The sequence below is a fragment of the Coturnix japonica genome, chromosome 5 (assembly GCF_054131305.1).
Source record: "Coturnix japonica strain WE chromosome 5, WE-NBRP24, whole genome shotgun sequence".
Taxonomy (NCBI): Eukaryota; Metazoa; Chordata; class Aves; order Galliformes; family Phasianidae; genus Coturnix; species Coturnix japonica.
The window spans coordinates 43,704,814-43,718,073 of record NC_140667.1 but is presented as its reverse complement, the minus strand read 5'-3'; the positions used below and the strand labels follow the sequence as shown (position 1 = coordinate 43,718,073).

Here is a 13,260-nt window from a genome sequence, read left to right as displayed (position 1 = left end):
AAAGTCACATTTAAAATAGAATACAGGAAATAAAACAGTTCCAAAGGAAAAGTAGTCTATCGTTAATGAGGGTGTCTCTCATATTGTTTTGCTTTGATTTTAATTCTTTCATAACTTCTGCTGGGGATTGAGTAATTTTCCAAAGCCTACTTCCTTGAAATAGAAAGCTGATATCATTTGAATTAAAATGGCTTGAAATAACCAAGCCAGAACTGTACAGTGAAAGGACAGATTTATTGAAAAGGATGAGGTAAAAAGATTTGTAAGACATTTCATTTTTACTTTCTTCTTTTACAGATTTATAGAAACATGAAGCTGTTGTTGTTCCTCTGCCTTTTAGTTGTTGGGATTCATTCCAACAGGTATCCCTGTGAGCCTTATCACCAAGTTGTAAGAAACCAAAATCAAAGAGGAAATGAAAACCGAAACATGCCACAGCGGGCTGTAGGGAAGCGTGTTTGTCAGTTTGCTTGTTGCTTCTACAAAGAGATTTCTTCTCATGAAAACAGTGAGAATATTTTCTTCTCTCCTTTGAGCATCTCTACTGCCTTTGCAATGCTGACTCTTGGTGCCAGGTCTGATACTTTGGCACAGATTCTTAGGGTCCTTCACTTTAATCCACGTGAGATTTCTGAAAATGAAATCCATGAAGGTTATCGTCAACTCATACAAATGGTAAACAGAAAGAATGAGGGTTTTCAGCTAGATATGGGAAATGTCCTGTTTGTACTTGATCAACTGAAACCACAGCAAAGATTTTTGAATAACCTCAGAGAATACTATGAAGGTGAAATTTATCCTATGAACTTCAAGAGGTCTGATCAAGCCCAGAAGAAGATAAATGATTATGTAGCAGAAAGAACCAATGGGAAAATCAAGGATCTCATAAATAACCTTGATCCACTCACTGAACTACTTCTCATTAGTTACATTTATTTTAACGGTAAGATATTCATATCTTATTCTCTGATTTCATTCATTATTTTCTCAGATCAGTCTTGGAAATCTTTTCTTTTTTTTTTTTCTTTTTTTTTTCTTACAGTAAAGTATACAGTATATTACAGTATATTACAGCATAGTACAGTATATTACAGTATTAACTAGTAAAACTAGTTATAGTTTCACACTGATTTTATTTTTTACTAACTTCAGTAATAGTATCATTGGCATCCTAATGTGTCTAAAGGCATAGGTCTTCAAACTTTTGTTTTGTTTTGTTTCTTTGATTGACAGATATTTCTGCAGTGAAGAAATGGATCTCCCCTGCCCCATCCCCATATAAAATAAAAGCATATTGACAATAAGCTTGCTTAATTAAGTTATACAGTCTGCTTAGCTACAGCCTACAGATCTTCCCAAAACTTTTTTTTGACTCCTGATCTAACAAGAAGAGAAGCAAGTGTGTAAGGATCAATAACTGGTTTAATAAGTTGTTTTTAGGAGCATATCTGAAATGTTTTTTTACTAGCACACAAAGTGTGAGGAGCAAATGTGAAGAACTGGAAGCTTTGATCTTTTCCCAGAGCTATGATAGTATTGGTATGGTGAAACTTGGTGAATTGAGTCTTGTGACTGGAGTACTGGGATGGAGGGCTATCAGAAAGGACAGGCAGGGCAGGTAATGTGAAAGTGTTGCACTGTACATAAGGGAGAGATTAGACTGTATAGCCATTGCTGTTAAGGATGATGTAGTAGAGAACCTCTGGGTGAGGATTTAGGGGAAGCAATAGCAAAGCAGATATCACTGTGGATATCTACTACCAACACTGACCCAGTAATGTTTTACGGATGAATTATACTTTAGGCAGTTAGGGGAAATCTTGGGCATGGCTGCTCACACCCTTATGGGAGATTTCAGCTTCCCAGACATAAACCGGAGACATCATGCAGCTGCAACAAGTAAGGTTGGAAAATTCCTAAAACATATTGAAGATAACTTCCTTCTTCCTGCCACAAGTATATACTACACAAACTAGAAAAGATGTCCTCCTAGACCCACTGTTTGAGAATAGAAATGGTCTAGTGGGAGATATAAAGATGGGAGGCTGTTATTTTAAAATAGTTGAATTTAAAATTTTTGATGTAAGGAGGGAAAGGTCAGCAAAGTTGCCAACCTGGATCTTAACAGAGCAAACTTTCAGCTACTTAGATAGCTTGAGAAGATTTGAGTTGGTTATGAGAGATGATCCTTTTTAAGAAACACCTTTTAGGACCACAGGAGCAGGGAGGCAACCTCATTGTATTGCAAATCAAGAAAGCAGGGCAGAAATTCAGAATGGAGGAACAGGGAATTCCTCAACTTTAGGCAAAAGAAAAGATATGATCTCTGGAAACAAAGTCAGACACAGGGAGGCTGTATAGCTACAGTTCATATTTCTAGGAAAAGAATAAGAAAAGCCAATGCACAATTTTAGTTGACACTGGCCAATGTAGCATTAGACAATAAAAATCCTTTTTAAAGTGTATCAACAGCAAGAGGAGGTTTAAAGATAAAGTTGGACTGATACATGATGAATATAGTCACCTGGCAAGTGGGAATGAGGATTGAGTGGACTTATTTGATGCCTTCTATGTCCTAGTTTTTAATTTTAATGTTACATCTTGTGTTGTCGTCTAATCTTCTTAGATTTCATTGACCTTCCATTTGTCAATGAAAATGTAAGGAATCAATTGTATTGGCTGAATGTTCTTAAATCCATGGGGCCTAGCATTCATTCCAGAGTGCTGAAACAATACTGAAGGAGGTAGTGGATGTTATAGCTGGACCTTCTCTATAATTAACAAAGATCCTCATAATCTGAGGAGAAACTTGCTGATTGAAATCTTGTCAGTGTTAAATCTATCTTCAAAAAGAGCATAAGAGAAGACTCAGGAAATGTCAGACCTTTCAATCTAACCTCAGTCCCTGGAAAATTAAGGAGATTATCCTGGCTGCTATCAAAAGGCATTTAAAGAATAGAACTATTATCAAGCCTAGTAGTTTCCATGGGTTCACCAAGCGAAAGTCCTGCCTTAGCATTTTTATATTCTTCTACAATGAGTACACCTATTTAGGGGGAAAGGAAGGCAGTAGATGTAACCTTCCTGGATTTCAGTAAGGTCTTTTATACTGTCCCTCATATTATACTTTTGGACAAATTGTCCAGCTGTGAGGTAAAAAGATTCATGCTATGTTATGTGATGAACTGGCTCAACAATTGAACTCAAAGTTTTGATGTGAATGGGGCTACATTTGTCTGGCTGTCATTAGTTGTGTTTCCTAGGACTCAATCCCAGACTAGGTTCTGTTCAACATTTTTATTGATGATCTGGATGCAGGGGTGGAATGCAACCTCAGCAGTTTTGCTGATACTTAAACTGGGAGGTGCTGTTGAGTTTCTGGAGGGATGAGAGCCCTTGTTGAGGGATCTAGAGAATTTGGAATATTAAGCAATCATTAATGACATGAAGCTGAACAAAGGGAAATGCCAAGTGCTACACCTGGGATGGAGTAATGCTGAATACAGGTACAGAACACAAATATAGACTGGGAACTGAGCAGTTGGAGACCAACAAGTCATCAAGGGTAAGAGCAGTTCAGTTCAGCAGGAGCAGCCAAGAGTGCAAACTATATTTTGAGGTGCTTTAAATGCAGCACTGTCAGCTGGCTGAGAAAGGGCAGTCTTCCCACTATATTTAGTATTGGTGCAGCCTCACCCCTGGCACAGTTCTGGGCTACACACTACGAAAAGGAAGTTAAGGCCTGTGAAAGTCTCAAGAAAAGAGTAACAGGGATAATAAAAGGGCTGGAAGATATGTTTTTAATGAACAGGCTGAGGACACTTGAGCTATCCAGTCTGGAGAAAGGGAGGCTGAGAGGTGACCTCTCCCTGCAGTGCCCTAAGCATGGGATATGGAAGTACCAGTCTCTGCTCCTTGTTAAATCATGATAGAAAGTGAGGGGGTGGCACAAAACTGCTCCAGTGTAGGTATAGACTAGATATGAGGAAAAAACTATTTCTTATGGGAATGGTCAAATGCTCTAGGAAACACAAGCTTCCTAGCAAGATGATTGAAGTTCTGTGCCTGGCAGAGTTCAAGAGGCATTTTTATAATGCCTATATTACTATGTTTTAATTTATTATTAGTGCTGAAGAGGTGAGGCAGTTAGACTTGATGATCTTTGTAGGACTCTTCCAACTGGAATATTCTAATTGTTTCAAATCCTCTCTCTCTTATTGATTTTATCACATTCTGAAAACGAAATGAAGAAAATAATATTAGGTAATTTATCTGGTAGAAATAGCGTGTTAAGGATGTGCAAAGAAGTAGAACCTCATATGACCTAGGAGGGAAAGCTCAATACAAAACGAGGGAGAAAAAAAAAAAAAAAGAAATTTCATATTATGAACATGCTTCTAAAGTTTTTTCCATTCTCTATACATTGCAACATTCTGTGCACAGCAGTGGTGACTTATCTCCCCCCATTATTTATTTATTTATTTATTTGGTTTAGCTTAGTTTTTAGAAGTCTTTCCCTAAGGACAAAAGTCTGACGGTGTTTTCCTGGCTCTCAAACAGTGGGCATGAAATTCCACCAGTGCACCAGTCCCTTATATTATACTTAATGATTCCTTTTTTTGAATTGAACTTGTAAAACAATTTGTAGAGGTGCCATCCCTAGAAAGCAGCCTCCTAAGAAAGAGGAGACCATTAGAATAGATGTCCCTCCATAATGGGTGGAAAGGACTTGTGTGAAATCAGTGGATGTTCTCCCTAAGTGGAGCACTACATAAAACTTGTTTGAGCTTTTCAGGACCTGTGTCACATTTCCATGATTCATTTTGGTTTTGTTTTTTCCTTAAACCTTATTGAAAGAGAAATCTTACCTCTTGTATGTCTGATGATAGAAGTCCCCAGTTTGTTTTTTAATGAAAGTTTTACAGAAAATCAGTCTATGACATCAGAACTATGTTACTGTGGTCTCAATTAAGAAACATGACAGTGGTTGACTGTTGTCAATTCATATTTTCATAGCTCAAGACATGAAACCTCATATCACTGCTTCAGAGCAGTACATAAGTGTTGTTTATATCTGTTCCAAATTTGCTGGAAACAGTAGATTATTTGTTCATTTGTACCAAGCTGCCTAGTAATCACTGTTTAAAATGAAATCAGAATTCAAATGTGATCTTGTTTCATGGGTACATTTGTTTGTTTGTTTGTTTGTTTTTCTGATGGCACTTTTTAAATTTCATCTGCTCACTGAACCTAAAATGACCTTTGCTCTTCAAGATAAAATCTACTGCAGAGCAGTGCTTCTTCCTTTAAAAATAAACAAGCAAACAAACAGAAAAAGAAATACAAAACCATTTTCCAGTCTTTTCAGCTCTGTCTCTGAAATGGATGAGACTGATAGTTGGAATTTGATTTATAAATTTTTACCTAGAGAGGATTCAGTGTGCGCAAGTGTTTGGTTTTTTTTACCACAACTTAGTGAAGAGCCATTGAAAATTTGAATTTTTGAGTACGACAGTACAAAGGGTTTCTGTTATTTTATTTTTTAATCTAGAAGTATGATGGTATTAAATTCTTCATGACTTTATTGCCCATGAGAAGAAGTGGCATATAAAACTCTTCTCTCTTCAAGTAACCTAGAGAATTTACCCCTTCACAAGTTTCTAGGGTGTGGAAACAAGGAAAGGAGAGAGAATCTGTCTTCTTCTGAGTTCCCATTTATATGGGGGATTTGTAGCACTGTAAAACTATTTTCATAGAGGAAAATCACACATTTGATAACACACTTAAATTTATTCTGTCTGACAGTAAATAATGAAGGGGATTTCGTACATCACAGCCTACTTACTATGTCACTATTGAATTATTCTGAGTATTCAGTAACTACAAGTTCTTACTGCAAACTGACTTATCCTTGAAGCTTATAAAAATGTAGCAGTTAACGCCTCTGTGACAATGTCCTGTCATTCCTATATCCCATATCTCATAGTATCCTATAACTCTATCTCTTGTATTTCAAGCTGAATGGGAAAAACCTTTCAATCCACAATACACTAAAAAGGAAAAATTCTTTGTGGATGGGAACAAGGCTGTTGAAGTTCCAATGATGTTTGGAATCGGCGCGTTCAAGCATGGTTATGATGAACAACTGTCCTCCACTGTGGTGCAAATGGATTACAAAGGAGGTGCTTCAGCATTTTTTGTTCTGCCTGATCAAGGACGAATGAGGAAGCTGGAAAACAAATTGTCTTGTGAACGTATGGCAAGATGGAGGACATTAGTCACAAAAAGGTAAAATTCTGCAGTTCTTGGTTCAGATGGTAAGAAAGGGGATGCATACATTTTAATCTGCTGAGCTCTGATAAAGAATTGGGATGCTATTTTAAATTCTCTTCTAAACTATTCAAAAATTCCCTCTCACCAAATCTGAAATTTGACTTTCTTATACTCCTGTGTTTTCACATTCATACTGCATGAACTGAAAGCTTTCACTGCTATAGGACTTTTGTTACTCTCACATTCTGTTTTCTGATGTCAGCTCTCTGTAGGTCCCAGTTTTCTGCCTTAATACCTCTAATAGTTGTTATTATTTTTTGCCCCTGCCTTCTGCTTCTGTCTTTTATTTACAACTAAATTCATATGACTTTCCTTAAGTCTTTTTTTTTCTTGGCTCTTACTTCCTTTTACTCCTTACTGTTATCAGTAATTACACATGTAATTTTGAAATAGCAACGTTCATCTGACAGTTGTGATTACAAAGTTTAGCGATAAGTGTATAGAGCATCTAATATGTTGCAGAGCCATTGAATTCAGGCTCTCTGAAGACTTAGAAAGGCGATATTATATTAAGGCACATTTGCTTCAAGGTAACAATGAGACTAGAAGGCAAAATGAATTTGCCTTAAAACAACACATCATAAGCTTGTTCTATGCAGCTCTCCACCTCTCCTTATGCCAGCTCTCTCTTGCAAACTAATAACATCAACTTCTCCACCTTTTGCCTGTAGTTTTCAGTGTAACTGCTGTCATTTAGAGCCTCTGGATGTATCAATAAATGTCTTTTTTGTGGGATACGGAATGATGTAAGAGTTTGGGACAAGCTATTTTTGCCTCTGTTTTTATATCTGCAAGCTGATATTGACCCTATTTGTGGTATTGTTTGTTGGCTGCTGAATGGGAGATAGTACCAAAGTATTTGTGCAGCTGACTACAGGCAGCTGAGATCAATTTAATGGTTGAACTGTGGAGAAATCATTCCTGTCTCTTCTGGAAAGTGTATCCCAGTGCTTCTTGCCCAGTCACATTGTTGCTATATGCTTTCCCTTTCCTGCATGTTGAAAGCAAGTAGGGGCTTGTGAATGAGTGTCTTTGAGTAATAGAAAGAAAGATGATGCAATTGTAGTTGCATCTCCTTTGAGTCAGTAATCAGTACCATCAGAAATTAAGTAGAAGATCAGCAAGCCATTTTCAATCCACTAGAACTCTCATTTTTGAGTACCAGCCAGACTTTCCATTCAGTTTGTGGAATGTGCTATGATGAAAGCACAAGCCCTTCCCTTTCCACTAGTCCACTGTACCACTTGCTTTTTAGCTAGTTTCAGTAAGTGCTCCACACTTCCTTGCCCTAGAAACCTGAACCTGGTTTATGACCAGAAAACAGCACCGACAAATCAGCATTGTCAGAATTACCTCTGGCTAAATATACTGCTTGAAAGATCAAGGAAGAAACAGGATAGAATGGAGGTGTGATTAATTTATTGAAAGACTAAACTAGTCATTAATAATAATAATAAAAAGAATAAAAAAAGAATAAAAATGAATAAATTGGGCATCAGATGACATAGAACTATCTGTTGAGTAGGTAGTTGGTGTCAATGTACTTTTTTTTTTTTTTGTTACTTTGCCAGCTACTCATTGCCCTGTAACCTTGGGATGTCTTGTCTTCTTTGTTCTCAATTTGTGTGATAAAACTAATGGCACAGCATTTTTCAAAATAGTGATTTTTGAGACACCTGAAATAATCTTTTTCACAAGGCGTATCTTCTGTACCCTCCACTAATGGAGTTTGTGTAGGTTCTTTCCTGAAGTTTGCAGTGTATGGCTAACCTTTTGACAATGTCATAAGAAGAGCGTGGGAGGCATGTCTCTACTGTAGTACTGGCTGACTGCAAACTAGAGACCCTAGCTTCTCAACCAGCATTTCTGGTTATTATAAACATTCTTTTTTTCTCTCTCAATTAATACAAATATATTTCTCATAAACTTCATTAAGTTTAACAAGGCCAAGTGCAAGGTCCTGCACCTGGTCTGGGGCCATGGCAAGCAAGAACGAAGGCTGAGTTATGAGTGGATTGAGAGCAAACCCGAGGAGAAACTGAGAGTGTTGGGTGCTGAAAAGCAGAACATGAGCCAGCAGTGTGTACTTGTAGCCCAGAAAAGGCCAACTGCATCCTGGGCTGCATCAAAAGAAGAGTGGCAACAGGGAGATGAGGTAACCGTATGCCTGTACTCCAGTCACTCCACCTGCAGTTGATTACTGTATTCAGCTGTGGGGTCTGCAGCATAAGAAGGACAAGGACCTGTTGGAGAGGGTCCAGAGGAGGGACACAAATTTGTTCAAAGATCCAGAGCACCTCTCTTGTGATGACAGAATGAGAATGCTGGACTTGTTCAGCTTGAAGGAGAGAAGGCTCTGGGAAGACCTCATTACAGCCTTCCAGTACCTGCAGCTGGCCTAAAAGAAAGCTGGAGATGGACTTTTAATCAGGAAGAGCAATGGTAGGATGAGGCTTAATGGTTTTAAAGTAAAAGAGGAAGATTCAGATATTAGGAGAAAATTTTTCACTGTAAGGGAGGTGAGGCACTGGCACAGGCTGCCCAGAGGAGTATTTAAGGCCAGATTGGGTTGGGCTTTGGGCAACTTGATATACTGGGAGGTGTCCCTGCAGATGGAAGGAGAGTTGGAATCAAAACCATTCGGTGATTCTATGATCCCCTGTGTAGAGTAGACAGAGACTGCAAACAAAATATCTTTGGGGAGAAGCAAAATGACTCTACCTAGTACTGTGTTATCATGCCTGAAAGTTTAACTTTATTCTTGCACTTCTTTTCCAGCAACTCAGTAAATTTATATCTTCCAAAATTCACTCTTCATGGGAGATATAACCTAAAAAACATTTTATATCAAATGGGCATAAGGGATCTATTCACTGATAAGGCTGACTTATCTGGTATCACTGGACAACCCCAGCACAGAATTTCCCAGGTAAATGATATTACTTCTTCTTTTATATTTCTATGGCTATTGATGTTCACATTAGATTGATTTCAAATATTCATGATGTAATACTAATGTGAGGAGGATTCACTTCACATGAAAAAGCAGATGCACAGAGTATTTCACCCATGTTACTTGGGCTGTCAGCATAACTATATTGGAGTAGGTTACAAGTCCATAATTTTCAAATCCGGGAGGCATTTTTTATCTGTATGGGGATGCATTATGAAACAGATGTGACTAAATAATTGCCTCTGCACACTTAAGTTTCCTCCTGCACTATATTGTTACAATCATTACATTGCTGCTTCTGTGTATGTCTACCTTCTTTAGCTTGTCTGTGGATAAATAGGGAGACTGCTTGTGTATTATAGTGGGGAGGGCAGAAGAAAAACAGTGCCTACTTCTAAACTCTGGACGCTACTCATGCCTATCTGTATGTTAGTACTTCAACTGTACAAACTTGTCAAAAAATTCAATGTGATTTTGCTCTCTTTTCAGATTTATTCTGTCTTTGTAGATCTGCCCCAGTGGCAGCATGAAATACAAAAAGTAAACAAAATTAAAAGAAGAAACAGAAAGATAGTGTTTTTATGAGTAGCTCTTCAACAGAGACGGGTTCTCTGAGATGAAGAAAGCCATAGTTCAAGTAGTATGAATTCTTTCCCCCCCTGAGATCACTGTCTTTGTGCATCAGACTCATGCCTGTCCCCTTCATGATAATTTTGTACTAATTACTTTTTTAGACAATTCTGGCTCAGTTCCTCTTAAGGTAACTGTTTTTGTACCATTCTGACTTGTAACATATCTGTTTGTTCACAGGCTATTCATCAGGCTGTGGTAAAAGTGGATGAGACTGGCACTGAAGCAGCAGCTGCCACAGGCATGGAAATAGTGCCTATGTCCGCTCCAGTTGTCATTAGAATGAACAGACCCTTCTTATTGGTCATAACTTTGAGGGATAACATACTGTTCATGGGAAAAATTGTGAACCCTCTGGAAAAAGATTAAGCTAATATACACATTAGGTATGCAGTTATCACCACTGTTTAATCCAGCGTTTCACCTGACGAGCATGGCATGGCTACAGAGGGCTCTCCACCTCTTAAACTATGTTTTGTTTTTTGTTTTTATTTGTTTGTCTTTGTAGATGAGACACTTCATCAATGTACGTTGTCATAATTGCATATTTGTTTGGACTTTTTTTTTTTTTTTTTTTTTTTTTTAAATGAAGGTTACATCCAGGCAAAATTCTCATTAGATCTGGAACAGAATAGGCCCGTGTGACAATGACAGCACAGATAAATTTTCAAACAGGGAAGATGAAGAGCATGTGAGCATGTGGGTGGAGAGGATTGTGCAACCCCTTGCTCCTTCGCTTCTTCCATCACAGTTGTGACTGCCTTCTTTTTTTTTTTTTTTTTTTTTTTTTTTTTTGGCATTGATTGACAAATGGGTGTAAGTTATGGCACTTAACTACTTGTGCCCATTTTCCTACCAAGTCTAGGATAGCTTTTAACATACATAGTGCTTACTACCTTTCATAGTAACATTTTCCAGCAAGTCTACTACTTGCATCTTGGCTGTTGTGGTAGCTTGCCTGCTACAAAGAGATCACAAGACAGTTGCGTTTTTCCCTTGCACATATATGGTATTTCTGTAAGACTTCCCAGTCCATACTCATTCCAGGGCAAATATGTCAGAATTGGGTCTAAGAAAGGAAGAAGTGGGTCAGATCTCTGCTGTTCAACTCCCTGGAGCAAACTTCTGTGAACACAACTTACAGCAGCCACAGGATTTCTTGCAGCCTGTGCCTGAACCTAAATCAGCTTCTAGTGGAAACAAAAGCCGTCTCCTCAAGGTGCCAGTGCACATAGTAGTACCACCTTGCCCTGGGAGATCAGCCACAGTAGTAAGCACCACTGCAGTATTGTTTGTAGAATAGAGCACCCTACTGGTAGCACCTTATACCCCATTGGTGACTTATACCATGTCTTTTGGCATGAACCCTTCTGTTCCCAGACTGTCTAATAACATGATATTGGTACTCCATTTCTCATCTGCTTCATAGTTAGTATAGCAGCAATATTATAGGATATGTTTTCCCTATTAGGATGCACAGTACCAGAAGTCACATTCATAATGTACATGCTTATTTATTTTTTCTTTTCTGTCTACTTTTACTTCTTCTTTCAGAACATCTATCAGTGTTTTATTTCTGTGCCCATGTTCATAATATATATCTGATCTCTGGTTGCAGGAGGGGTAAATTATTGACTAAAATGGGTTAGCGTGTTAATGGGTGTTAAGCATTAACAACAGTCTTTGTACTGTCTTGAACTACACAGAAAAATTGTACTACAATAGGAGAACAACAATGAATAAATATGACATTAAAAGTCTCTAATTTTGTAAAAAATTTTTTCTGTAATTCTGATCTAAAAATTACCAAGTATATTTCAAGCAGGTTTTTGACCAGTATTTCCTACCTACAGTTGTCCATATAGTGCTCATATACACCAATCACCATGCCAGAAATGATCTTCAGAAAGCTCACACTCTTTGATCTGAGCAGAAAATCCCTTTTCAGTGCATAGCAAGTTATTCCTGTTAGGAGGAGAAACTGCTGAGAGGACTTGACATTCTTTTGATGCAGCAGTGTTTATTTAAAAGGCAATATACAATATGCACTTATTCTACTTTATCAAACATTTAGCTTCATATGTACCTCTCATCATCTCTGTTCTGAAAAAGTCTCTCTCAGCTCCCTCTGAGAGCTATGTTATGATATTTGGCATGTTTACTGACCTGTGGATCTTGTTTCTTCAGATACCTTATTCCATAAACAAAATATGGTTGCTCTTTACTCCTGTACTGAGTTGAAATTGTCGACAGCATAGATCACAATTGTTTAAAAAAACATATACTTTGAAAGATACAAGAAAATGAGATAATTTCTTTAGGATCTATCATAACATTGTAGAGGAAACTACTTCTTAATAAAATCATAGTGATACAGCAGGAAAGAAAAACTCATCTTTGTGGTATTCAGATTGGACAATAAGGAAAAGTAAACCCACAGGCTCCCGAAATAAAGTTAGATATACTCAACTTATTTTAATTTCTTTCTGATCACATCACTGGATCTATAGATAATCTTAACAGAGGTCATTTTTCTACAAGGTCTTAGAGAGCTTTATATTCTGTATTTATCTACACACACTGGAGATCATTCCAGGTCTCAGTATTATGGTATAATCAAATCTTGCAGCTTGCTTTCCTTAAAAATGTGTAGCAGGAATAGATGTACACCCCAAAACACAAAAAAAAACAACAAATAAAAACAAAGCAAGCAAACTAAAAAAAGAATAGAAATAAGAAAAGAAAAATAAAGGTGTATTAATGTGTTAATGAGAATTGTGAAGAAAATTTTCAGAAAATGGAAGTTGTGATCAACTTGGGGAGGTTGAACTGGGGAGTGGGATAACAAAATGTAAAATAGAGAACTGGAATAAAACAGGAAAAAAACAGTTTTGAGAGAGAAAAAAATGTTACAGAAGTCCCAGCAGCTAAATAATATATTATTTTTCATAGACTTCAGAAACCTGCCAGAGAGCCTGAGGGGCCAATTAGTGTTCAAAGTGTACAAAGGAGTGTTCAAGGGGGTAATTCCAGAGTAGAAAAGCTCAATTCATTGCAGATGTACCTCCTTTGCAGTGGTTGAGCCTGAGGAACAATTTCAAGTTGAATTAACAGTAGAAGGGATTATAGGGAGCAGGGAGGGGGGGAAGAGAAAGCAACAACAAAGTGCTAGGTATGCTTAGTATTTATGCAAGAGCTCTTAGCTGTCTTAAGAAAAATGTCAAAACTTTCACTGGGATGCACCACTTAGATAGGTCTCTATATCAGAGGAATAAAAAGTTACACATGTAACAACAACAAGAAAAAGTCTGCATGCAACTTTGCAGTAAAATGAAGATCACTTC

General features: G+C 37.5%; 1 protein-coding gene across 1 annotated transcript; it reads left to right on the top strand.

The window, feature by feature from the left end:
• Positions 1–297: 297 nt before the first annotated feature.
• Positions 298–11,533, top strand: LOC107315246 (serpin A3-4-like). The gene is made up of 4 exons (XM_032444983.2): positions 298–943; positions 6,018–6,288; positions 9,112–9,262; positions 10,097–11,533. The coding sequence occupies exons 1-4, from the start codon at positions 310–312 to the stop codon at positions 10,283–10,285; spliced, it is 1,245 nt and encodes a 414-aa protein (XP_032300874.2). The 5' UTR covers positions 298–309; the 3' UTR covers positions 10,286–11,533.
• The last annotated feature ends 1,727 nt before the right edge of the window (positions 11,534–13,260 follow it).